Below are 26,712 nucleotides of genomic sequence, written 5' to 3' on the forward strand. Positions count from 1 at the left end.
TGACGAGCCTGATGGAGGGACGCGACAAAAGGCAAACCTAACGGATAAAGGCTACATTCATCGCCTGCATTTACGTAAAAGCCTCCTTGTCTGCTGTTTGTCTTGGCTTCTTGAAGCTGGTTTTACTGGTAGGAAGAGCGAATTGCCCCAGTTTTATTTGCAGCCCGGAATGATAGGAATCCAGGGAAAGTCCGAAGCCAGACACGCTCGTTTCGCTTCAGCTTTTGTGCTAGAAGGTGCACGAAGAAGCGGCACTTCCTGAGAGGACTAAGGCTGCTTTTGTTGCAGGTGCACGAGAATGCGTTTCCTTATTTGTGCAAGAAGATTGACAGCAAGGTCAAAGCAGACTGATTTTAGCAGGGTGCTGCCTTCTGGGTAGGTACAATCTCGCTCTTGTAGTCAAAGATAACAACCTTCAACAGGAGCAGACTTTGGCCCGTAACTTAAAGACTACCCCTAGGTTTACAGGACTGTACACGCAATCTTAAACACAACTAAAGAAAATTATAACCGGCTTTGACTTTTACTCCAGGCTTTCGTTTTTACAAGTAATTTATAAACATTCAGAATTTGAAAATAGTAAGATTAGATCAGAAATAAGGCAACGTGTATCCCTAACAGGGCTTTGAAGAGGCTGTTATTTATTTCCAGAAAGATAACTCTGCTGCAGATTCTTTCGTTGCTGTTCTGACTTGAACTGCTCAGGAGGCTTAAAGGCACAAAGGTTAATTAATCTCTTCTTGGGCGTGCACACGACCGGATTTTTCTTTTGTGCAGCCTGTTTTGATAAAATACAGGAAAGTGGAAAGAGAGTGCAAGGACAGGACAAGACAAGACAAAAGTAACTGGAAATAGAAAATTGCGAAGAGGAAAGAATAAAGGGGGAGGAATCACTGCTGGGTTTGATTTCTTTTTATGGAGACCCTGTCAATCACAAATCCATTTGAAAATCCGCAGTCTTAATGCAATAGAAGATGCTTGAATTATATGAATATCACATATGAAAACTTTAACAAACTTCAGCCTCTGATAACGTAAGTGGGAGCAAAAGAGAAAAGGTAAGGAAGATTAAAGCGTTTTGTCATCAAAAGGCAGTGATTATCCAAACATACAGAAATAAAGTTTGTTAATTAAAAAAAAAAATATATATGCAGCGAAGGAAGAGGTAATCCAAGACATTTTTACCTAGAAATACAGTCTTCACTTAGGCAAAACAATGAAAGTAAACATGTGCATTGTATATTTAATGATATGTAATTGTTTTCATTAAAACTATTGTGCACCAGCTGCTTGTGCATAAATGCCCCACGGCTTGGGAACACATCAGTTGTTGACTTTTCAGTTGACTTTTTGCATATTTTATATTGAAATGTCCCCCCATGGCCAGGGTTTTACTCTTACTGTGCCCCTGATGGTACCATGCGTATACAGTAAGCTCAGGATTCAGCAGGCTTTCTGCACGTGCAGTGATCAGCTCTGCAGACCATGCGTGATGATGTCCTCACACGCTGGCTTCAGAGGGCATGCATGGGTCATCTCTGCCGTAGGACTGAAGTGTACACGCTCCAGGGACATGCCCGGCATGCCCAGCATTCACACTACTGTTCCGACTAGGTTCATCTTACTCTAGAAGTCCTGGATACACTTACATAAAATCCTCAAATTCTCTTCCGACAAAATGCATGGAAACCCAAATGTGTGGTAGTGTTCTGAAGTAGGACCCATTTCTTTGCCAGTGTTTTTACGCACAGGGGAGTTTTGTTTTTCACACCAGGGACCTATTCCCAACCAAGATACATGGGAGATACTGTGATCAAAATGATACATGTGAAATCTGGCGTGGTTACCAATTTGGGAATCTTTGGGTGGTTTCAGTGCTCTGGCACTGCAGGGCGAAGCCAGCTCCTCGTTGTTAATACATAAACTACTTTACTGTGCCCACATCTGTATGGATGGGTGCAAAGAGGCCTACACTTGGGCTCCTGATGCTCCATGCTAATCAGGTACAAGCTGATCCTGTCTGGCAGCTATTTTAGCAGAACACTACACCATGGTTAATCCACTGTGTGAAGAAGAGAGTGTGGAGAAACAAGGTGTGGAGAGAACTCTGTCCTTCCAGCACCTGCTTGGGTAGACATGCCCTTTCTTCTTTGGAGAACTTAATTTCTTTTTTTATCTAAGTAGTATCTTACATCTAAAGATGATTGAAAAAGGCTATAGAAACCCATCTGCTCACTGAACAAGGAGTGGCCCTGACAATTTACCACTCCAAAACCTCCAGAAACTGATGTTTGGAAAGGCTAGCTCAGAAATTAATCAAAAATAATGAGGCCATGGACATATGAATGGAAATGCAATGCTTACGGCATGAACCCGGAACAAACTGCATTGTGGCAGCTATGCAAAATGGGTATATTATGCACATAAGTGTGAGAAATAAGCATAACAAGCATTCAAGGAGTCTGAAACCATGAGAAAATTGTTACTGCTTTGTCCATTGGTAACCATGCCAGAGTTGCACTAAGACTACATAGTTCTGGAGGTTTTAATTAGGACTGTCTGAGCTTTCAGGGGTTAATCTGTTCACAGGTTCATGGCCTGAGTTGGTAGGTAGATATATACATGTCTCAATTCATAGACCTCCATTATTGTCACAATATTGGTGTTAAGAAAGTAACAAACTTCTTTCTGTAAAAGATTAAGCATACTGTAACAACAGAAAGAGCAGTAGATAAATTATTTGCATTAAGGTGAGTGCAGTTCTTTTTTTGAATACACATATACATGTTATTTTGCTTTTATTATTTAAGGAGTAATTTAATCTGGTACTGAAAGCAGTCATCTCTTTGGTGAATCACCACGTGGGTATGGTCACCCAGCAACACTACACAGGGATGTAGATTGTAAACATTTAAAGTTTGTTAATCCTTTCTGGTTTTCTCCTTACGATTTATAATCAAGTTTGAACAGGTATAAGAAACACAACTGTAAACTGCAAAACAGACAAGTAAAATCAGTTGGTAAACACATTTATCACTTTTGACTAAAGCAAGCAGCTCTCACTGGTATGTCCTTGATGGCCTTTAGTATTCATTATTTCATAGAACTTTTATATTTAAATTCAGGGTTTGGTTCTCAAAAAGTAACATGACTGCTTCAGTTCAGTCTTGGATCCAAACACAATGCTTATAAGGATTCACTCAGGCTCAATATCCCTCAGAGTAGCTTCACTGGGAATGAGTCAAAACTCCCTGAAGTGAGTGTTGAATCTTCCCATAGTTTCCATCCTACCTGCAAAGCTCGGAGGCTACATGTTGTTTAGTTTTCAGCTTTTTTGCTGACTTGCATGACTTGGGTCAGTCTTCCCATTGATGGAGAAGCATCAATGAAAGCTTTGGGAAGTACTATCAGGTTGAGGACCCAGTTGATAGTACAGAGCGAGAGGATACAGATTTGACCCCACACCTATGTTACACCGTGAATGCATATTGGTTTGCCAATAGGTCTGATTTTATTGATGATGAAGTCAATGGCCAACTCCCATTCACCTAAATGACATGCCAGCCATCTTTTATTTTTCCTCAAAGTCCTGTGTATCCTCTGCCTCTTTGATGACTTATAATTAATTACAGCCGCCTTATATTAAGGCATTGAAAAAGTCACCGCTTCTTGCCATAAGCCATCTGAATCATCTTCCCGTTAATTGTTTACAACCATTACACTAGTTTTGTTTTTTTTTTTTTTTTTCCACGACGGGACACTCTCCAGAGAACTATCTCCATTTCTCCAAATTCTTTTGCTGCTTTCAGCAGTCCGGGGCAGCGCAGATAAGGCGGTGGAAGCCGCTATCGAGCGGCCGGCGGGGAGCGGCGCAAAGCTGCCGAGTCATGCTGCCCTTGCAGGCGGCGGGCGGCGGGCAGGGGGCGGGGGCGGCCGCCGTCGCCTCGCGAGATCGGGCGGCTATAAAGGGGGCGGCGCAGGGGGGGGCTGCCGCAGTTTGGGGCGTCCGTGGTGCGGTGCTGCTGCTCCTGCCAGCTGCTCGGCTCTTTGTGTAAGTGCGGGGGGTGCCTGCCGCGGGGCGGCGGCCGGGTGGTGTTCGTTTTTTTTGGGGGGGGGGGGGGGGGGAGGTTGCACATCGCGTTCGCTTCTGCGGTTTTTTCCCAATTTTTTTTTTTTTTGGTTGTTTTCCCCTCCCCCGCTCTGGGGTCTTGAGCGAAGCGCGCAGGGCCAGCTCTTGCTCTCTGCATCCCGCCCCCTCAGGGGCGCGCTGCTGGGTTGCCGCTTTCTGCCCTTGTTTACTTCCCCCCCTCTTTTTTTTTTTTGGGGGGGGGGAGGGAGGGCAGATACCCCCCTCCCAGCCGCCTGCCTTCATCAGCCCTGCCCGCGGTGCTGCGTGGAGGGGGCCGCGGGCTGAGCCGGCAGCGGAGCGGCCTCGCCCCGCCGGGCTGCAGGCTTCGGCTCCGCGCTGGGCGAGCGTGCCGGCCTCCCGCTTCTCAGCCTTTAGAAAAGGAAACGAACAAAAAAGCTGCTGGGTTCAGCTTGGAGGGGGCGGCTGCCCCCCCCCCCCCCCCCTCGCAGGGCGGTGTGGCTGCGCAGGTGGAGGCTTTGATGTCGCTTCAGCGCTTTTTTCGGTAAAACGCGTCTCGTGGTGTGCGCGTACCCGGCTGCGGTGCAGTGGGACCGAGGAGAGCTGTGGCGATACCGCGCTTCTCCGACCGCAGCTCGGCAGCTTAACCGCGTTTTTGTGACAGTCTGAAGGTAGCGAGGTGGAAGGCTGATGGTGTGTTTTGAAATCGGGCTTTCACTTTTGTTCAGGATATCCTAAAGGTATGACTGACTTGTTAAGAGCGCAGGCCTGGCTTATTATAATTCTGATTTGAAGGTAATTGAGGCTGTGTGTGACTACGAGCAACTGAAAGATACTGTGACCTGATTCAAGTGTACTTGATTTGCAGCATCCATTCTTCTTTCCTCTAGAATGGGAGGAAATAACATACTGAGCCTGCGGTCTATTCCTCTGTGGGTTAGGAAATGCTGCGGCCAAAAATCCGAGCAGAACATATGAGAACACATGCTAACCCTGCACGGAAAAGCAGAAATGTTGGTGGGTCACAGTAGGTGCTCTGAGGAAAGCAGATGGCTCTCTTGCAGTACAAGGCAACTGAAATCTCCTGCCAATATTAAAGGCTTTCATTTTATCGAAAAAGGGGGCAATCGTTTCTAGTTTAGAAAGGGGAAGTATCAGAGTGGTGTGACAGCTCTTATTTGACATTGAATACCTAGTAAAATACTCCAGGGGATCACCGATGGAACAAATATAGGAGGACTGGCATAGTACTGAGCAAGAGGATGACCTTGAACTTGAGTAATGGAGAAGAATGTAATTCAGTGACAAAACGTGGGGTCATGCACTCCAGGCAAAATGGTTCTTGCTTATGAGAGAAAACTCGCTAGTTGGAGGCATCTTGAATACTGTGCAATGGCTGTCCCCCATCCCTCTTTATGGAACTGCAGTTTCAGAATTGCACCGGCAGCCATGGCTGCATGCGATGTTCAGCAGAGGGATTATTGATGTCTTCCTGCTAGACTGTTTCAGTACAATCCTACAAATACTCTGTAGTTCTGGCCACCTTCATTTGTAAGAGTTACTCCCAGTCTGCTGCAGTCAAAGACTAAACTGTTGGATGAATGTGGGGATAAAGAGCGTTGTTGCAAAAGGCCGTTAGAAACACTGAACAGGTTGGCGCTTCTCAAAATGAAAGCTGAGAGGTAGATGACTACTGTCTATATAATGTCAGGGTATGTAAGAGGAACTTTCAAAGGCAAGACTCTTACTGAAAAGACGCTAAACTGATTAGTTTAAACTTGGATTGAAGGCTAGATGTTTATGACTTCTGGGCTAGTTCTCCAGGAAGAAAGTGTCTGGCAAGGGGGAATGAGCCAAGAAATGAGGTGCTGACAAGCTTTTTTAGAATGGACTTAGTGCCTTGCAGGCAGGACTTGAAAGAATCCTCAAATCTTGGCTTTCCTTAGCAACACAAGACTTCGTGCTAACCTTTCAGAGGTGTTTCATCTCCAAGGCAGCTAGTGCTTGTAGCAGTGTATAGAATGACTTAAGTGAAATGACTCTTAAGAAGATTTTGAGTTGAAGAAACAAGGTTCATAAATTATGCTCTGGAAGTAACTGGAATTCTAAAGTGATGTACAAATACTGCATTCCCAGACTGAGCAAAAAAATACTGCACAGGGTGTATTACAAATTATTAGCTTTTAGGGCAGGCAGCCAGAAGTAGAGTTTTCTTGTCCTTGTATGCCCTCTTACTCTTTTCAGTAGACTTGAGGGGGAAATGACCTGGCTGCACAGGTTTAAGACTTAGTGACATTTTAATTGCTAACATAGAACGTGATTCCCATGTATACCATGAATCTTTCTAGTTGCAAATAAAGCAAGGTTTAATTGTTTGAAAGGCTAAAATGTAGTCATGCAGAGCACTGTTCTCTGCAGATTAACACAATTCTTCTGGAATCAACAGAAGAGAAAGTTTTGAGGTCTTAAATCCCCTTGTAAACTTGAACGAGGGTCTCCTCATCAAAAGTTCTAAAACCCAGACTTTCTAACTCATTCATGAAGTGGAACTGGAAGACTTACTGAATACTGCTAAAACTCTAGAAGGCTAGCCCTGTTCCAGACTGTGATGAGCTGTTGCTGGTCAAAGATAACCATTACTGTATTGTTAGGAGGCTAATGAGCCATAGACCTTGAAGTGCTAGTAATCTGTGTAGTGGCTTGGTCTGGATATCCAGGCTGTGATTATTGAACTGCATCCTACTGTGTTGTGTCTTTAGGAAAAAGTGCTAGTGTTTCAACTATACCCAGGTGACAAAGTTAAAACTAATTTTGCTCTTAAGCCTTGTGTTGCAAGACCATGCACTGATAAACTGTCTTTGGTGTTTAGTCTAAATTAACAAGATGTTTTGAATCATTGCTTGCTTCTGGGTGCAAATGTACTATTATCTAAACTGTATTGTTATCAACTTCTATCTAGATTAAATCAAGATGTCTTCAGGAAATGCTTTCATTGGAAAACCAGCCCCTGACTTTACTGCCACGGCTGTAATGCCAGATGGACAATTCAAAGACATCAAACTCTCTGACTATAAAGGTAAGCTTATGTGCTGCTCGAGTTACACAGATATAATTTGGCCATATGCGGGGGTGGAGGGCATCTAAGGATACATCTTGATTTGGTTTTGAAGTAATAGTGACCACTTGGCAGTAGACTGAAGTACACAACTGGTGCAGTGGTTCTTGGTGATGGTCAGTATGCTTGGGAAGCTGTCAGCAGCATGGCTGAATGTCCCAGCTATGGTAATTGTTGCTAATTAGCATAAAACTCCTCTAAACTGTAATCTTGGATCAGGTTTATTTGTCCTGTCTATTTTACTAGGAGACTGATGTAACATCTCTAAAGTACTATGTGGAACAGCAAAATCTTCTCTTGTAGTTAGTAGGTGGGAAGTAGATTCTTTCCTCCAACCAGTGAACTTCCTTTCTCTAGTGTACTGCCAAAATGTTTGCCTTGCCAAAAAAGCTTACTAAAATCAAAGGTAAAGCCTGAAGTATTCAAGTAGTAATGTGGATGGCTTTAGAAATAGACATTTCTAACTGGAAGCTGCAGCCCTCAGGCTGCATGAGTGGTGAGTAGCCTGTAGCTATAGGCTAGTCACCCACTCAGTTAAAATGTCTCCTTGGCTTGTAGCCTTTCAGACCCATGGCATTTCTGCACTCTGTTAGAGGTCAACCATAGGGTCTTCTAGCATAGGTACTAGGTGTACTCTGGGCAGGCCTATGGGAGTAGACCCAGGAGACAGGCATTCCCTGTCAAATTTGAGAGTCTGGGTTTGGAGACTTCAGTTGGGTAGGGTTCTGCGTTATTAGCTGTAGAGTGTCCTTGAAGAGTGTTATAAATGGTATTTGGCTGAAGTGTAAATGCCCTAGGTGCTTCATGGGCTTGCCCCTCATATAGCAAGTCTTAAAATAGGGGCATCTGTAGCGTGCCGTTTAATCTGTAAAGGTAGTGTTGTATCAAGCCCTTTCTCCTCTATCGGTATTTGAATGGTTGGCATTGAATATGACAACTCTTGTAAGATTAACTAGTTGTACTGCTCTTCTAGGAAAATATGTTGTGTTCTTCTTCTACCCCCTGGACTTCACTTTTGTCTGTCCAACTGAAATTATTGCATACAGTGACAGAGCTGATGAATTCAAGAAAATTAACTGTGAAGTAATTGGAGCTTCTGTTGACTCTCACTTTTGTCACCTTGCCTGGTAAGAATCAGCCTTTTAACCTAGTAGAATGTTCTGCCTGGTCTCAGTTCTTGCAGGAACTGAATTCCGGGTGTATTCAAACTTGCTTACTGAAGTATCAAATAAAGGCACTTGGGAACTATTCATAGTGCCAGGTGCTTCTGAACAGACCTGAGCATACTGTTCAGTTCTTCTGTTGCCTCATGGCAGACTGAGTATGATATTGCAGAAAAGATCAGCTTCTGTTGTACCTCATACTTTATTTTGAACTGTCTGTATTTTTAACACTTAAACTTCCTTCTTTTAGGATCAACACTCCTAAGAAACAGGGTGGTTTGGGTACTATGAAAATCCCACTGATCTCTGACACAAAACGTGTCATTGCCAAAGAATATGGAGTACTTAAAGAGGATGAAGGTATTGCATACAGGTAATATGCAAGAAGGTAAACTTGCTGTTAAAGTATTATGTTGCAATACATGGAGCATGTCAGATGAATGCAGAGCTTGCAGATACTTGAACACCTGCAGCAAGCTGAAGGTATTAGCTATTCTAGATGTAAACTGCTTCAAGCTATCAAACACTCCTACAAGGAGAGATGCTACTTGGTTCTCCTCAGTGTTTAGACTTCTCATGGTTTTGGTAAGCTAGGTAAATGCCTGCTGCTTCCCTTTGGCTACCTATCTGCACAGTGCAGGAGTCTCATGCAGGTGAGCTTTTGCAAATATTGGTAATGCAAGACCTACATAGTCATGAAAGCGATCACAGGTATTAGTGATTAAAGTACAGATTAATTGAAAAACAAGCCTTATCTTTTAGTCAACTGTTCAGTTAAAGTTGCTGAGGGAGCTGAACTTCTGTTAACTCTTAACATGACTTTGGAGGACTAACTGAGCCATTGCTGGGTTGGGTTTTTTGAGAACAGCATGTATAGCTTTTCTTTGAATGTAAGAATGTGTCTCCTTCAACTCGCTCTTTCCTTGGGTTTCTGTTCCATTTTGTTTTTCCACTAGTATCTTCCTTAAATAGGAAGTGTTGCCTTCCTGCATTAGTGTTTTGACTTGTCTCCTGTCCCTCCTAGTTCCTGCTCAGTGTTTGGCTTTCAACTGCTAATGTTTCAGTGCTATGCATACACCAAAGGTATTAGCTTTCTAGGAAGAGGTCAGTAATACTAGATGACACAACTTACTGCCATAATAGAATACTGAACTTGTTTTTGAAACTCACTTCAGTCTAATCAGTCTTTCAAAAGCTGTGTTTAACTTTAGGGCTGTGGGTTTTTTAGGGGTCTGTTCATAATTGATGAGAAGGGGATCTTGAGGCAGATTACAATCAATGATCTTCCTGTTGGCCGTTCTGTTGATGAAACCCTCAGACTTGTCCAGGCCTTCCAGTTTACAGATAAACATGGAGAAGGTAAGAGTCCTTCCTTTTTCTAATCTTAAATGTTTTTTCTAGAGAACGGTATTAACTAGGCAAGTTAAATCAAGGTTTACTGAAAGGTACTAAGTACATGTATTGATCTGTGCACAGCAAGTAATTGTGCCTCTTGAAATGCAGCTGGTTCTGTAAAGCTACTTGTTGAAGGACACTGTAGTGCTGTATTTATCCTATTCCAGTTAATTGTCCATTGAGTACTTGCTAATGTTGAAATATCACTTAAATCAATTTGGTGCTGGATGTCTCATTGAGCACATAGCAGTTGTCCCTCTTTCAATCAGACACAGAAATGAAGAACATGCAATAATTGAGCCTGCAAGGGTAAGCATAATTTAGACTCTGCTCTCAGATTTGGTAGGTTGAGACCATTGCTACTAATGCAACGTTTCATGCAGTCCATTAAACAAAGCATTTAAATTCCCAGAAAGCCTGCTGATCTTCAGCCTTATTACACATGGACACAAATGTAGTGAGGGGAAAATGGATGAGAGTCTTTCTGCTGAAAGTTCAAGAGTTAAGGTGCTTGAGGCTGGTGGGTTTTCTGCAGGAATTAAGGAGAAAAAAAAAGAAGCACTGCAGATGAAAGGTTTGAACCAGGTTATGGAAGCTCAAAGTTGCTATGTAGGTATTAGTAGTCTTCAGCTGTCATTAATTAATGACATGTGTTGCTGCTGGTCATACTTAACTTGCTTCAGAACTGGTAAATCAATGGCAGATTTTATTAAAACAAGCTGCTATTGTGGCTAGGGTATAGCCTGAAGAGAGTCAGTGTTTCTGAACCTGTATGCCAGACTGTCAGCTGAGGAGACATCCCTAGTATTTCATGATGGAGCAGTCACATGTCATGCAAACAAAGCCTTTGGGAGTTTGTTGTGTCCTGGAATAGTCAAAAGCTGGCAAAAGCTTTTCCTCCAGAACTAGGACTGCAGTCTCATCTAAACCAGGATAGATGAGAATAAGGTGTGTAGCAACACTCAGAAGCTGAGAATACTATAGCTACAGTTGCTAGTTTTACATGGAGCACATATTAATCCTTGCATGGCTGTATACAAGGAAGACTGTCCAAAAAATGCTGCTCAGGAGTCACTGCAATCTTGAGGCTGTGCAACCTTGGCATCTTGGTGGCCTTCTGATAGCCATATAGGGGGACTAGAGACAGTTCAACTCTCCTTCCCTCTCCATTAAACTGGAGAATGGGACTAGGGTTGATTAAAGATAAGGAGAACATAGCCTTGACTGGATCCAAGGAGAGAAGAGTGTACTGCAACAGTTGTAAAGCCTTCTAACCCAGGCTGCTGGAGTTGGTGTTTCCTTGCTGTCAAGCTTCTGTGGAGCTTTTAAGCAGGGTGGGGAGGGGTGCGTGTGTAAAGGGCCCACTGTTCTGGGCAAACACCTCATTTTTGCACCTAGCACCTTGGGTGCTACTACCTAGTGAACAAATGGAAATGAGTTAAATAACTGAACATAATGCCACACTGAGTAATGCACCTTATGTATGTTGTGAAGATCTATACATGTTTTGAGTTGCTAGTTTGCTTTAATGTTCTGTAAAACATGTTCTGCAGGAGCAGCTGGTTAAGACTTAAACATTCTTATCATTTCAGTGTGCCCAGCTGGCTGGCAGCCTGGCAGTGACACAATCAAGCCTGATGTTCAGAAAAGTAAAGAGTATTTCTCCAAGCAGAAATAAACTTCTGGTCTGAGTGGAAGCTAGTACGCCTTATGTAAAGAGCAAGCATCAGTTACTGAACTTTGACTAAGTCATTGCATCTGAGTCAAGGGATCATGCTATAGGTACAAACAGTAACTTTTTTACTTGAAGGAAAGTTTGTCCTGTTGACACTACCTTCATAGAAAATCTTAATGATCAATATCTGTACATCAAGCCCTGTTGACTTTTGTGACAATGCAGTGTATGTGGTTAACCATGTGTTACATATAGAGCAGTGGTATCCTTTTGTAACTCTATTAAACTTGTGGAAAGAGCATACTGTCTGCTGTTCTTATGTATAGTCATCAGGAGACCTGAAAGCAATGCAGGCTGCACTTCTGAAAGCTCTGTCTACTGAGCTGTCTGTAGACATCTCAATTCCTAAAGGCCTTTTACAGCTCCATTAAAATGGAGATACTAACAATTAGTTTTCATGTTGCAGTAGTAAAGTACTCTACACTCTTGACTTTGCTAATAGGTAGAGGAACATGGTTTGATATTAGGCTGTCAGACTTAAGCAATACTACAGTGCCTGGGGCATGAAGCATAAATGTGACTGCCATACTTGACAGGCATATTTTCATGCACTGTGTAAACTTACTTGTTTCTGCATCCACTTTGGCCAAAGCTATGACTGTTGATGCTAAATTTCTGGGAACCCAACATTCAGTTTGAACACTGTCTGTACAGGAGTGGAAGACTGGGCTTTCTGGAAAGCAAACTTCCATGTAATGGGAGTGAGAATATGCCAGTTATCCATTAGCTTGTAGTCATACGATTTAAGATCAAAAGAAGAGTGACAAAAATACGGTAGTTGGATGTGCTCAGTCTTGTCTTTAATTTGATTATGTGCATACTGTAAAACTCAAAGCACGTGACTGTGGCCTTAAGTTACACTAAACTGTGTCTGCTGTGTAGCTTCATGGTTAAAGGTGGCTTGTAACAAAGTTCTGAAGTTCAGAGCTGTGGATCTGGGAAAGGAGCAATTGCCTAGCAATACAAGTGAGTCAGAACCCTGTGATCTTTATGTACCTGTAAAGTTTAAAGTCTTAAAGGCCAGGACCTTTTATCTAACTTCAGCCCCTCAAGTAGTAAACAAGTTCTGTCCTGCTTAAAGTGAGCAATAAAAAAGTTGAGGCCCAGGGCTACTGACAAGAGCTGGAAGTGAAAGTTGCATGTCTTGTGCAGTTGGAAAAAAAGACTTTTTGCAGAAGCCTTACTACCAAATAGTGCAATAAATACTAAAATAGCTAATCCTCTGGGTCTTGCTTAAGTGCCACAAATCTTCCTGAAGATATGGGAAAGTGATGCTTTGTTGGATCATTTTTAAAATCCGAATTATTATTCTACTCAAGATAACAAATGGGGCTAACATCCTTGGTGGCATTGAGAAGTTAACAGGAACATTTAGAGAGAGAGAGAGGAATATGGTTCAAGGTAAGTGAATGAATACTAATCAGTATGGCTTAGCATAAAGTATCTTTGTCTATCAAACTTCCTTTCCTAGCAAATGAAAAGGAGTAAAGTCGGGACTAATCTAATACAAAGCTTACCTTAGTTGTACCTAGCTATATTAGCCTTGAAATGTTACAGAATTGATGACAGCAGTTCTTTGGAGGGCACAGTATTGGTGTGGTCTAGTCCTGTGGAATGGGGATCTTTACCTGATGATGTAGCTATGTAACTAAAGTGAATTCTGCTCCTAATCAGAAGTAAAATTGCACCTGTTTTGACTGGGCCATTGCATCCTATAATGCTACACGATAGTGTGGCAAATAAACCTGTTCTGTGCTGGCTTTTACATTAATGACCAAGTTCAGCCCCTCACCACGATATAAACAGCCTTTCTCAAATCCTTCCAGTGTATTCACTGTTCAAATGTTAAAAATCCATTTAAAAGGAACAGACCTACTATGCTGCTCTCCCACCTACCCCTTGTCGTAGGAGATAAAGGGGTTCTTTCGTGTTTTGGCCTTAGAGCTCCCTCCCAAAAGGCGGAGGGAGTCTTCGTGCGCCCATCCCAGGCCCTCGGAGGAAGAGGAGGGTCTGAGGGCGGCAGAGCCCCCGGCCCCCTGCGGCTGCCCCTTCCTGGCTCTGGCGGAAGCCCCCCGCGGGGCGGCCTCGGCCTCCCCCGGCCGGAAGCGCCGCGCCGCCCGCGCTTTTCCAACGGCCGCCGCTGCTCCCGCCCCCGCCGGCGCGCGGGGGAGGCCGGGGATTGGCTGCGGTGAGGGGCGCGCGGCGGGGCCGCGCCGCCTCCCTGAGGGGCCTGAGGCGGCGGCCGGCGCCGTTCGCGTCGTGGCTGCGGCTGGGGACGCAGCGGTGCCGCCGTGGGAGATCTGGGTGTGGGAATGACCCGTAAAAATACACGTTGTCTCAATTTATGTAATCAACTCCTCTGATGTAACGTGTTTCGTTTGATACGCCGTTTCCTTTGCCTGCTGGTCGTGTGGAGGCTCAAGTTCTGACAGGAAGGTTTTATTAGTGGTTGGCGTTCACCCTCGCTGCTAACGCGGTTATGGTCGCTTCTGCTTTTAGTGAAATTAAAATATGTTGTTGGACGATATTAGATACCTCCTACCTTTTAAATGTCCTAATAGCAATAGCTGTATTCATGTGTTTATTTTCCAATTTTTGGAAAATGATTAATCTCTGTAGCTACTTTAGCTATTAAATAAAAAAATATCTGACTGAAAAAAACCATTTCAGTTATAGTTGGCCTGCTGCTGTTCAGTTGGAGTTGGTACACTGAGACACTACCAACACTATGTGTTTAAACATAATAGTCGTTGGTGAGTGATGACAATGTGGAAATTCAAACCAGCCAAGAAACAAAATACCTGTGGGCTAGGAACTGTATTACATGTTTGCAGCAAATGTTTGTCTGTGGGAATTAATGCAATTAAATTTTTTTTTTTTAACTCTTCAGCCATGTGAGGCATTTGCAGGAACATTTGCTACACCGTCATTTTAATGTTTCCAAGAGTGTAACACACAAAATGGGTAACACACAAAACTTATTCAAATCAAGAGGAGTCTGGGTTTATTTCTTTGCATAAACTCAACTGATTCAGATGCAGCTTGGAATTTCCATTAAGCATTCTGGGGCTCACACCCCAGTCCTAGTATCATGATATCTTAGACCAGTGTAATTTTTATGACATTCAAATAACTATAATTGTTTCGTGAGAAACGTTTTTTCATGTACCAAGAGGCATGCATATTGTATTTTCATTAGTTATGAACTGGTTTTGCTTTCATGATCAATGGGTGCCATATTTCCCAGTGAGCTAAAAACACATCAGCAATTATTAGTTTTGGTGACAAGACTGATAGCTGTTGCAGTATGGTGTACTGCTTAGTGGGGTTTTCCCTGAAGACGTGTACAGCAAATGCTATTTAGAAAGGACAGAATCTTGAATGTGATATTTGGGTTTGGGTTTTTTTTTTTAATGTGCGAGTTTCCAAGTTTGGGTGCTTATTGTAAAAATAACCTTGTATTAATTAATTTCTTTAGACTATCTTACTCAGAGTAGTCAGATTAAGGGAAACTGAAATACATCTTACTGTGTGTCTCTGCCATTTCTCTTTATTTGTAGCTAATTGCTATGATTACTGGGGATTTATATAACTGGCTTGCTGCTTTGCAAAAGAACATTTTACAAGTATATGAAGTTTCAGTCTTAAGATAATACCTGAAAAATTATTTGGATCAGTTTAAATACCTATATGTATCTTTCACAGATTTTTACAGAAATTTATGATGCTGCATTCCTCTGAAAAGCAGAGTGCCAATGGAAACAAATGTACTAGCAGTCATCTACTGACAATATGATAATGAAATTGGCTACATTTTAATATATTCATATTCTTGTTTTTGAGGGCTGAACTACACAGCACCAGGTGTTTACACTGGTAAGAACCTATAGTAGATGTAATTTATATATAAATATATATGGGTTTTTATCTGTTTGGTGAGATCTGTAAAACTGTTAAAGCTGTATGTAATAAAATATTATTTTAAAATTGTATGCCACAGTAGTTAACAAGAGCAAACTCTTGTCAGTCTTTGAAACAGAACTTGAACAGCGTGGTGAAGTAGCCCTGACACCCTGACATCACCTATCAGGTGGTGCAATCTTGCCCTCAAAATAAATGGCAAAGGTCCTGTTCACTGCAGTTTTACAGACAATGGCTTTAGGTACCAATTTGTCTGATCTTATTGAAGACTGAGTAAAAGTGGAAGGAAATTAATCTTCTACACATTGTGTTCTTCATATATTATCTAAAATTAAGAGTATTTACTCCCTTATTTTTGTAACAGACAGTTTTCAAAGAGAACAGCATTTGTGCAAGAGCATCAACAGGCTTTTCTTTGTGTAATACAAAACAGTGCATCAGACCTAAGTTCTATATATGTTTATCATAGAATACATAAAATGTGATTTTATTTTATATTCGATATACAGAACCTAACCTTTACTAGATTTTGTACATCTTTTGAGTACGTTATTTCAAAATTAACAATTACATAAGTGTTTATAAGAAAAAAAAATGCTTAATAATATTTAAAGAATTAGCACTTTGTTACAAAATCAGTATCTTGCTGGTTTTGAAAAATACTCTAAAGAGTTACTAAATTGAAAAAGTGCTATTTTCTTAGCAAACGCTCCAGCCTTTTTATCAGGCCTTTGATGAATAGTTTATTGGATTGTCTGACAAATCAATACAGTTCAAAGAACAAAAGCAAGTAGTTGACATCTCACAGGTATTGCAAAATGATGCACGTTGGTTAGGAAAGTATGTTTACAGAAACCCCATGACTGTGCTGTTTAGTAATATTATACATCAAGACAACAGTCATAATACATATTCTGAAGTATCTTGCTAGACAGGTAAAGAACTTAAAACAGAAGCGTCATGGTTCTGCTTTGCAAAGGGAGGAATGAGGTTGGTGCAGAGGAGTGGTATGAAGCCATAGGGTAGTTAGCCCTGTCCAGCGTGTGCTAGTAGGAATGCAGCACACTTGGACATCAATTCAGAAGGTGTGTTAAAGCTGTCCCTGGGGTTTTTTTGATACAAATTGATGGCATGTACAAAAGAACACTAAACAAGGAAATCAAATAGCAGGTATCTTTTTGATCATTAATGTATTCTCTTCTATATTTAATACTAGAAGAGAAGAAACAGATGAATTTGCCTTTAATGTACAGTCAGAACTGATTTTACTTTGGCTGTCCACATGTCTGTGTTTGTATCAGGTCACTAGTCAGTGTCTTCACCTGTAACACTGGTATAATTCAAGCACCTCCCAGAACATAGGAGTATGATATTACAGAATGGCTTTACGGGCCAAAGCCTGTACAAATCGAATGACTCTATGTAATCAATCAATCTGTGCTGCACACGCTTATGTGGCTGCAGGAGGACAGGTTGCCATTGTGCTGTGAATTGTTTGCAGTGTTCCTGTGCCTGTGGTAAGCTCTTCTCACCACACCTAGTGATGACACGTTTGGACTGTAATGTGAAACTTGGCTCTTTCACCTGAAACTTAAATAATTGTACATATTATGGGACACGTGTCTGAATTTAGAATGTTTCTGTGCGAGATACCATTTGACCATATCTGTATGAATATATAAAAAGTCTTTAAGATTGCACTGTCCTCTGAAACTGAGCCCAGCAGGTTTGTTCCATATTCTATAGCAACATATTTTTGAATATCCTTTGTCAAGAGAGAAAAAAAATCTTTAATATACAATTAATAAAACTTAATATAATTTAAATTTAATGTATTTAACTGAATTCACTTTTCATAAAAATAAGGTAAATTTCTTTATTTTCATTGCTGTGTTTTTTTGTATTTTGGAAGAAGAGCCTGTTAAAAAAAAAAATGAAGCAGCAGTGAATGATTCAGGAACACTAGTCAGAACAATACTGGAAAAAAGGCTATGACATGAAATTAAAACTTAGAATTAGCTAATTCCTTTAAAAGGCATAAAACATTTTATGCATTCATACAAAAAATAATGATTCTGCATAAATTTAAGATTCTGTAGGGTATTTTTCAACTGAGAAATTCCCCCCACCTCTTCCTTAAATTTACTTACAGGAATTCTCCTATCCCATGCTTTGTTTTACATGAGGGAAAAAAACCAAAGACAACTTAGTGTAAAGGGGTATGATTTCCAGAAACTTGAAGACATAAAAAAATTGAATTCTCTTTCAAAACTTCCTTTAGGAAGTGTTTTGGGGAAAAAAAATATATGCAGTTATTAAAAATAAAATTGCTCACTGAGTTATGTACAAACATCAACAAAAATAACATAAAATGAGAAATGTATTATAGATATAATATTAATGAATGGTAGTTATGCAATTTATTTTTTCAGGAAGTAGACACTTCAAATACTTTTACACATATATAATCACATTTTGAAGATTGTGGTATATTATTGGAGAGGTTTTAAACGTTCCACTAAAATATCTTATTTCTCATTCTATGGTAATTTTTTGTTAAGATTTCTACCGTATTTCCTATTATTATGTTTCAGTTATTGGGGAAAAAAAAAATACCACCCCATTTTTTCATCTAAAGTGCTGTTTTTCTAAGTATTGTGAACATTTATCTGTTTTTCAGTTGCGGAGAGAAAAGAAAAGCACATTTGTGTTCCTTGGTTCTTTCTGTTTCCTCCTTGAAAACCTAGAAGGGAAGTGCCCTGTTTGCTTTCTGAAGCAAACATGATTGATGATCTGTCACAGGATATATGATATGACAGGAAGCCAACTTAAGAGCAAAAAAGTCTCATGCATACATTTGTCCATTGTGGTAGATGAATTTGTGAAAGTTAAGGTTGCAGAGGTACAGCTGGCTCTCCACTGCAGTAGACAGCAAAACCCACTTCCCCTTAGAGGAGGAACTTAGGAACTGTTGCCTCTTAGATCAGTATTCAAAGCTAATTTTTTAAATGTACTTTTCACGTGGGGCTGAACAAAGAGTGCTGATAACCACAGTGGTGCTGATCAGTACCTGCCAGTTGTTTTCAGAAATACGCAAGTCCTTACTCAGATTTTTTTTTTTTTAAGTCAGATTCAAGTCACTGTGCATTTTCAGTAATTTAACCCGTGTTAAATAGTAGCTACACCACCAGTAACTTTGGTCACAAATGAATAAAAGACCACGTATACTACAGTGAATGAGTAAAATTATGCTTCTGACCCACAGGAGGGCAATGTAGCCCTACTAAAACAAAACCAAACCAAACCCAAACAAAAAAAACCCAAGAGCGTACTACCCTCAGAAGGTTGGCTATTTTTCTTGACACACCAGCACTGATTTATACAGCAAGCCATCTTTAGACTTCCATAGTTTTAGAGGAAGACAGCACTGTTACAAGCCATCCCTTTTACAGGAGAAGGAAATAAGGCAATTATCAGGAACCGTTTGCCAAGCTCTATTTCATACCCCAAACAAACATTAGTGCTCATTCTCATACCACTGAGATGTAACTGATTTAACTGGGGGGGGGGGGGGGGGGAAGTGTTTTTCCCTTTCTGAGCAATAATCCTGATGGCTGCTTGTCACCAGATTAGATTGTGCTTTGCATTTAATCAGTATTTTCTGTCACATCTTTAATCGTAGTAAAAATCTCAGTTATTTTAAGGTTCATGAAGTGAAAAAAAGGAAATTTGAATGGAAGGAGAAGACGAATGATAAATGTTATATGCATTAAAACTTACAAATTTGTTAATTCTCCATAGAATATTTTATTAGCTTGTTGCTAAAACAGAATTCAAATTCAAGTAGTTTTTAATTTTTTTTTTTTTTTTACTGTTCAGCTCTTGAATTCACCCTACTGGTTACAGTGAGGAAAAAAGATACTTTAATAAATGTTTAAAAATTAGGATTTAGTGAAAAACTTACTTGTCTAAAAATGTAAAATGTGATACTTGAACTAGTAAATCTATCCAAGTATTTGCAATTACTTGTTTGACATCTGCAAATGCCAAAAATAAGAATGTCTTCACAACGCCTCAGGATGCCAGAATGATCCGTTCCTCACCATGTCTAGTCTTGTCCCAATAGATAAGTCAAACAGGTTCTCAAACTTCAATTTTGTAAGACAAAGACCATTATACTCCAGCCAGCAAGGAAAGAAAATTACTAGCTGCAGCTGTGGATCTCTGTGACCTGGCTAAGGGAAAGCCAGTAAGAACCAGTCCAATTCACTCCAAAATTACTGTAGTAGGAATGGATATGTTATTAAAAATTTGTACTCTGTTCCGCCTGACATAACTGTATTGCCAGAAGCACAAAGAACACAGGCTTGCCCTTACTGTGACTCGGTATTCACTAATATGTTTTAACAAATAAGAATTCCAGTCCTTACGGGTATTACTTTTAAGTTACTGGATTTTGTGTGCCAGGTAGCTCGCTATTTTCAGTATGTTAAAAACGGTGATCAATTCTCACTTTAACATCTTTAGCTCTCCACAAGTTAATCATTGCACTGCTTAAATAAAAATACTCAGTAGTGAGGGTTACTTACAATTTCATGTATTTTATTAACCAAAATACCATGTGAAGAGAAATAAATTACAAAAATTTAAATGAAATGGCTATGGTAATCCATTTAATAAATGAAGTAAGACAAAATACTAAATATTTGTAAGAAATCAACCCCAAAATAGAAAAATATTTTACTTTAAATTGTAACTCAAAAAGATAAATCAGATTCCATTCTGCACTTATCCTTCTAAGAGAATCAGTGTTTTGTGTATGTTACTAACATGAACCATTAACTCAAGTCCCTGTTAAATTACAGTTCAGTTGGAAAGTTCTGGAAGGTCAACCAACATTTCAACCAGCAGTAATTCTATAACAAAAGAACAGAATTTAAACACATTTCATTATTTTGCTTAAATTAAAAATCACAGTACCGCTATCACACAGTAAGTCAGGTGCCTGCCTTGGTCACATGTGGTGAACAAGGCCTGGAAAGCAACAAAGACTGTATTGTAACAGCAAATACACTGAACAAATCCAGCAATCACACCCTTGCTGCTCTGTTCGCAGGAAAAAGAACTTGTTATGCTGAATTTTGATCATGCTTAGTTAGTATGTAGCCTATGAAAAATTGTATCAAGCAGTGACTTATTGTGAGGGCAGCCTTAGTGTTTGGGTCTCCAAAAGGTATGAGGAATCACAGCATAAAATAAAAAGAAAAAGGGCTTGGTTCTGCAAAGTGAGTATTTTTACATCATCGTGTTGTTATCAAGGAAAGGGAAAAAGTGCTTAGTGACTTGCAGCACTGCACTGCAGTCAAGTAAGAAAACTCCCACAAAATATTATTTTAACTTCTTATATTATTTTAATGAGGCCTGAGCCTTGAAGTGTTCTCAGATAAATCAATTCCTGGTGCCATTGTAACCTCTGACAAATCCAACAGGACAAGTAATGTAAAAAAACTGCTTCTGTCTGAAGATGTTTTATCCAGCAATATAAGTAACATGAACGTCATTGAATATTTTTTCTCTTTTTTTCTCTGCTTGGTTGCCTGTGCGTGTGACAATGCTTTGCGCAATGTTTTTTACGTGCGTGCAGGTTTACGATCTCCCCCATATGGGAAGTACAACAGGAAACTATGGTAGTAAAACTGCGGTGTGTGCTGACATGGCACTGAAAAGTATTTTAAATTCAGACCTCATCTACCTTAGAAAAAGGTCATGGGAATTGACTTTTTTGGTCAGTTATCTTAATATGAGTAAAAACTCCACTCACATAGGCATTATTCAGCACCTCTCCAAAGATTTTAGTTGGCTGCTCTATGCAGTGGATAAGTGCTTAAAACTGACCTAAAGACATCACCTTGTTCTGAGAAGCTGACCCTGGGTGAGGAGGAAACGTTATCGCTCGGGCTGTGACTTTGTACCGTCCCTTTCCCTTTCCTAACTACCCTGAAGGAGGCAGCTGCTGTTGGCTGTGTTTTCCACACTCCTGCTCCATATGCAGGACCACGCTACTCAATGAAACAATCTCTGGAGATTTGTCTTTTGGAGGTTAAGGAAACATTAAAAGATTTTTTAAATTAAATTAAGCCAGCTTCACCGCAAGTGAAGGAATACAGGACAAATTTTCTTTCTGAGGAAGGCAAGACTGAAAAGACTGAACATTTATTCCCTAGAGAGAATTACGACACAGGCTAATAAAATGCTGGATACATCTAAAAAAGTTTCTGCTCTGAGTTCAGATGAAAAAAAAAGGTCAGCATACAATGACTGAAAACTAACTTTTTTACTCTTACGCAGAATAAAACCAAAACATTTGGAAAGAAAATTCTTGAGAACAAAAATTACTTGTCTAATGAGCAGCATGGGTTTTCCAGTTGCCTGGGTGCCTGAACTTTCCTAACCAAAGGCTAACTGGCATCTCACCAGAATCCCAAGAAGACATGTCAAATCAGCAACCGCACAGCATGGACTGCTCCCCCCTTCCTCCAGACCACCAGTGCTATGATGCAGTGCTTCCTCTTACTCTGAGAAGCTGATGTTTGGATTGAGACGCTGCACGCGCTGCTTGCATTTGCCATCTCTGTATCAGCACGCCGTCCTGCTCAGCACCGTGGAAAAGAAGGTGCTGATGAGTTACACTTCGCTTGCCCTCTGCCCCTCCACGGAGCCACATTACTCAGTGAAATGTGCTTCTCTGGGCTGCTTCAGCCCTAGCAGTCCGAATCTCCCTGCGGGAGGAGTGGCAAAGTAGGCTTTTTGCTCCTCCGAGTACCTTTCCTTCACTTCAATTATGTCCCTGTAGCGGCCATCCCGCCAGTGGAAATTGAATTGCTCCAGCAACTCAATTCGTTTTTCCTCTGTGCTCACACAGTCAACAGGGTCAGACTGTTTCAGGAATGGTACCTGAATATCTGGGAACAGGAGGACACCCCTGATAGCAAACCAACCGCCGTACTTGGGATGAATACATACGCCGTAGATCTTCTGGAAGGAAAAAAAGAAGGATCTAGGATGTCTCATTTTGTCTCTAGTAATGGTTAGAGTTCAAAGCATCAAGCTTTGATGCAACTTCTCACGCTCCTAGCCCTCTGTTGGAGTGCTATACAGAGAAGAAAGGAAAGCTCTTTCCTGAACATGTGGCTCAAAGCATTGCATTTCATTCCCATTTTCCTGTGCCCACATACACACCACCCTGTAATGTGGGGAGAGGTCCCTTTTTGAAAATCTAACACAGAAATTAACCACAGTGCAATTTTTTTTTTCTATTTATAATGCTCCAAGCAACAGGTCTCCTTTTACACTGAGATTTATTCTCCTAAATGTAGATTTAATAGATCGAGATAGTCTTCTCCATGTATGCATCTCCCTACCACCCCAAAGAATCCTGGAAGCTTCCAATTCCTGTCTGAAACACTTTATGCATCTATATGTGATCTGGACTTTCTATTTTCCTGCAGGAAGAACTAGTGAGTAAACAATCGTTGTACAATTCAGTGATTGCAGTTCGGTGGTTCTTCCCAGACTGTGTTTTTGCCTCACCTTTTTACCCCAAGGATCAAGCTTCACATCCTTCCTTTGGTAATAATATGCAGCTCCAGCAACGTGGGCAGCTGTCTGCGCCAAGAACTTGGGTTTTCGGCTTGGCAGGATCTCGTAATCAAAGATGACATCCACCTTCTGGTCAGGGAATTTCTGGGAAAATTAAAAAACATCAGCCCAGGCTCATGGAAAAAGACTTGCCACTACAGAGGTGCTGGATGCTAGCAAATCAGGCATGTGAGAAGCCTGCAGATTTCCACATCCCGCTACTGAAATCCATCAGTGCGCTTGTGGCCTTGGGTTTTCAAACAATGGCTGTAAAGTGCTCTACTCAGCTACAGGTTGTAATAGCAGAGACAGAATATGCAAGTAAAGCAGGTCAACAGCCTGTTGATGCTCTTAGTAAGAATTACCATCATGAACGATGCTTTACCCTTCTAAAGAGCAGGGGCAGGAACCTGGAAGGCTGTGTCTACCACTCAACCCGTCTGGTTATACACCACAATAGTAAAAGGAATTGGTATTTCAGGTTCTTACCTCCTTCACACGGGATAAATGATGAGAAACACACTGATCCACAGGATCCCTGATTATTTTTAACCATTCTTTTTTCACAAAAGGTTTAAGGGCTTTGTCAAACATAGAAGGTGTGCTGAGGACCACGAAGGCCAGCGTGTCATCTGGGTAGGGGAGATGAAAGGCTGGCTGGAGAACAGCATTGTACCATCCAACCTTTGGCAAAGGAAAACAAATCTCCATTAAAACAGGGACACCGCTCTTTTGCTAGTGGGCACACAGGAATCTTAAAAAGTGGAAAGAAGCGTAGCCACCTTCATTTGCAACCCAGATATGCAGCCTGCCTAGTGCCTTCCATTCAAACCAAGTGGTTTTGCATACTGGGATTTACAGTTTCTGGAAGCTGTACCGTGAGCTGTATGTGCGAGATAAGAATCATCCACTGCATTCAGCTCAAGACTACCCTTTATCCAGCTCTGCTCAGAAACCGTAGAGGGAAGTATGAGCAACCAGTCTTGCCAATGAAAATCAGATGTTTTGGTTTAGATAAAGCTTTTACAGGTTTTTTTTCTCAGCGTTGGCCAGAAAGAAACCGGTGCTTCTGTTTTGCTCATGTGACAAGTTGCATGGTTTATTTCTTCAGCAGGAAACATTTATGTATGGAAATGCAGGATGTGAAGCTCCTAGCAGTGCTAGAATCCCCCCGAACTGTCAGCTGTAGCGAGTGGATTGTGACATGGCCACATTTTGATATTTGTTTCCAGGGCTGGACGTGTTAGAACACAGCCCAGAAATGCAGGATCAAGCCAGGGCAGTGGGAAGACATGACCAGAGGGACAGGGCTCAGACCAGCAACTGCCAAGCAGGCGGAGGTAATGGCTGAAACCCCCTGCACTCCACTACTAAGGTATTGCACAATAACATCAGTCTTTTCATAGGTTATGACAACTCCCACTCTCCCAGGATGCCATAAAGACCAGGTGTAACATTCAGAAAGATGTCAAGTAATGTAACTCTAATATTTAGCCTGAACCTGCAAAATACTGGTCATCTCTAAATATCCGTAAAATGGATCTGAAAGTGACTTTACAGGTGACAGTGGCAGCCAGACCTGCCTATATGGAAACATACAATGATAACTAAGTTTACAATAAAGATACATTCTTATATCAATCCCAAAGTTTAATCAGTTTTGTGGCTCTTGTTTAAGATGCTGAATTGAGATGTTACAAGAAATTACAGACGTGAATCTAAGGTTTGCTGATTTCCTAGTTTCTGTCAGTCAGCACACCAGAGCTAGCTGTATGAGAATTAAATCTAGAAAGAGATACAGCGCTGTAAGTTTCCCTCTGGTAGCTGTAGCCTTTTTGATCTGGGTTCTGCCCCTCATTCTGCTGCTGTGTTTTGGGAAAGCAGCGTTAAATTCTTCTCCAAATTCTGGAGATGTCACTTCTCGGCGCCTTTTACTTTCTGTCAGATCAAGAACAGAGCAGGAAACACAAGTATTTCACAATACATTCCCCGAGGACAGGAAGGTCAGGTTTGTTGTAGATTGATTTGTATCTGATATTGTAGATTGATTAACTACAGATTGCCTCTGGGGTAGGCAAAGAAGGAACCCCTAAGTTTTGGTGGAAACTGAGAGCATGCAGTTCAACATGGGAGGGTGGAAGAGGCTGCCTCGGTTGCAAGGGAGAGCCCCGCTTCGGCCGTCAGACCGAGCCGAGTGCCTGCAGGCCACTTACAAACGGATGAAGTAGTCTGCACTTTCATATAGAGGTGCTTCTATAGCTAGATTAAAATTTAAGCTTGCTTAGGGGACTTTACTCTCTGTCGGTCCAGCCGTATCTTTATTTAACTCTCCTGACCTCATCAGATCGGGCCCAGCATAAAGGACCTGAACGACCTTCCCGTTCAGCCGCTGCTCCGCCGGTGCCAAGGCACGGCAACAACCCCGCTGCGCTTCCCCGGGCGGACCGATCCGCCCCCCGCGGCGAGCTCGGTAACCGCGCCAGCAGCAGCGCTTCCAGCCCCCGCCCGCCGACGGCGGCGCCGAGGCCCAGGCCCCGCTCCGCTCCGCGGAGCTCCGGCTTCCCCCGGGGCAGCGGCCGCCCCGTTCACACCCCCCCACCCCCGCCGCCCGGAGGAGGTGAACGCGGCGCCGCGGGCCCCGGCTCCAGTCCCGCAGCCGCTCGCAGGCGGACGGCCTCGCCCCTCAGCTGGGCCCGCCGCGGCTCGGGGAGGCAGTGCCGCCTGCCGTCGGCCGCCGGCAGCGCCGGGGCTCGTCCTGCCCGCGCCGGCGGCCCGGGCACAGGCAGCGGCGAAGCGCCGCCAGCCTCGGCGCACGGCGGGGAAGCGGCGGCTCCCGGGGCTGAGCGGGGGAGCCAGGGGCCGGCCCTGCCCGGCAGCGCTCGCCGCGGGGCCGGCGCCTCGGCCCGGCACCGCTGCCCTCAGCGGCGGCAGGGGTCACCCCCGGCTGGGGGAACCGCCGCCGCCCCACACCCCCGCCTCCCCCCGGGGTGGTGACGTCGCTCTGAGTGACGTCACGGCAGCCCCCGCGTGACGTCGTACCTTGAAGGCGTGCACCTCGAAGCCGAAGGGGCCCAGGGCGCCGCCGAGCCGCTCCGCCACGCGCCCCTCCATGCCGCGCGGGGCATGACGGGAAGGGTAGTTTTGACTGCCCGCCGGCGCGCGAGGCACCACGGGAGGCACGGCGGGACCCCCCCCCCGACACAGCGCCGCGTCTCCTAGGAGACGGCCGCCGCGCAAGGCACTCTGGGGCCTGTAGTGCGCGCCTCCCTCCCCGCCGCCCGCGCCCGCCCGGCGCGGACTCCAACTCCCAGCGGCCTCCGCGGGAGGAGCCCCACCCCCCACCCCCCCACCCCCCACCCCCCCACCCCCCAGGGGCGGGGCCCGGCTCTCGCCTGCCGGCCCGCGGCGGGGCCGCCCCGGGGCAGCCGCCGGTACCTTCCCCCGGGACGGGGCGGCGGGGGCGGCTCCCGGGGGGCGGCTCCGGAGCGAGCAGGCGGAGCGGTGGCGCCGCTGCCGGCAGGGTGTTGCGGAGCGGTGTTTGCTCCGCTCGTGTTCCCCGCTGGCTGCCGCTGGACGCCTGCTGCCCCCGCGCAGCTCGGTCCCCCCGTGGTGGGTCGGTGGTTGGGCTGAGAATCTCGGTAGAGGCCTGCCGTTTCTA

The 26,712-nt window shown here is 43.0% G+C and overlaps 2 protein-coding genes across 7 annotated transcripts; one reads left to right on the forward strand and one right to left on the reverse strand.

Annotated features, from left to right (window-relative positions):
- The first annotated feature begins 29 nt into the window (after positions 1-29).
- On the forward strand, positions 30-11,734 carry PRDX1 (peroxiredoxin 1). 6 transcript variants are annotated; one of them, XM_075710545.1, is made up of 7 exons: positions 3,986-4,051; positions 4,956-5,104; positions 7,047-7,163; positions 8,176-8,329; positions 8,616-8,738; positions 9,594-9,724; positions 11,353-11,734. In XM_075710545.1, exons 3-7 carry the CDS (start codon positions 7,058-7,060, stop codon positions 11,436-11,438), a joined length of 600 nt encoding a protein of 199 aa, XP_075566660.1. In that variant the 5' UTR covers positions 3,986-4,051; positions 4,956-5,104; positions 7,047-7,057; the 3' UTR covers positions 11,439-11,734. The 6 variants fall into 6 exon arrangements, with proteins under 6 accessions (XP_075566664.1, XP_075566662.1, XP_075566660.1 ...); XM_075710546.1 differs by having other exon boundaries at positions 4,978-5,104; XM_075710549.1 differs by lacking the exons at positions 3,986-4,051; positions 4,956-5,104 and adding an exon at positions 30-375.
- A 5,611-nt stretch (positions 11,735-17,345) lies between these two features.
- On the reverse strand, positions 17,346-26,165 carry MMACHC (metabolism of cobalamin associated C). The gene is made up of 4 exons (XM_075710543.1): positions 26,094-26,165; positions 23,544-23,738; positions 23,007-23,159; positions 17,346-22,451 (listed from the first exon to the last, which is right to left on the reverse strand). The coding sequence occupies exons 1-4, from the start codon at positions 26,163-26,165 to the stop codon at positions 22,140-22,142; spliced, it is 732 nt and encodes a 243-aa protein (XP_075566658.1). The 3' UTR covers positions 17,346-22,139.
- Between the last annotated feature and the right edge of the window lie 547 nt (positions 26,166-26,712).

Source organism: Pelecanus crispus, chromosome 5 (genome assembly GCF_030463565.1).
Source record: "Pelecanus crispus isolate bPelCri1 chromosome 5, bPelCri1.pri, whole genome shotgun sequence".
Taxonomy (NCBI): Eukaryota; Metazoa; Chordata; class Aves; order Pelecaniformes; family Pelecanidae; genus Pelecanus; species Pelecanus crispus.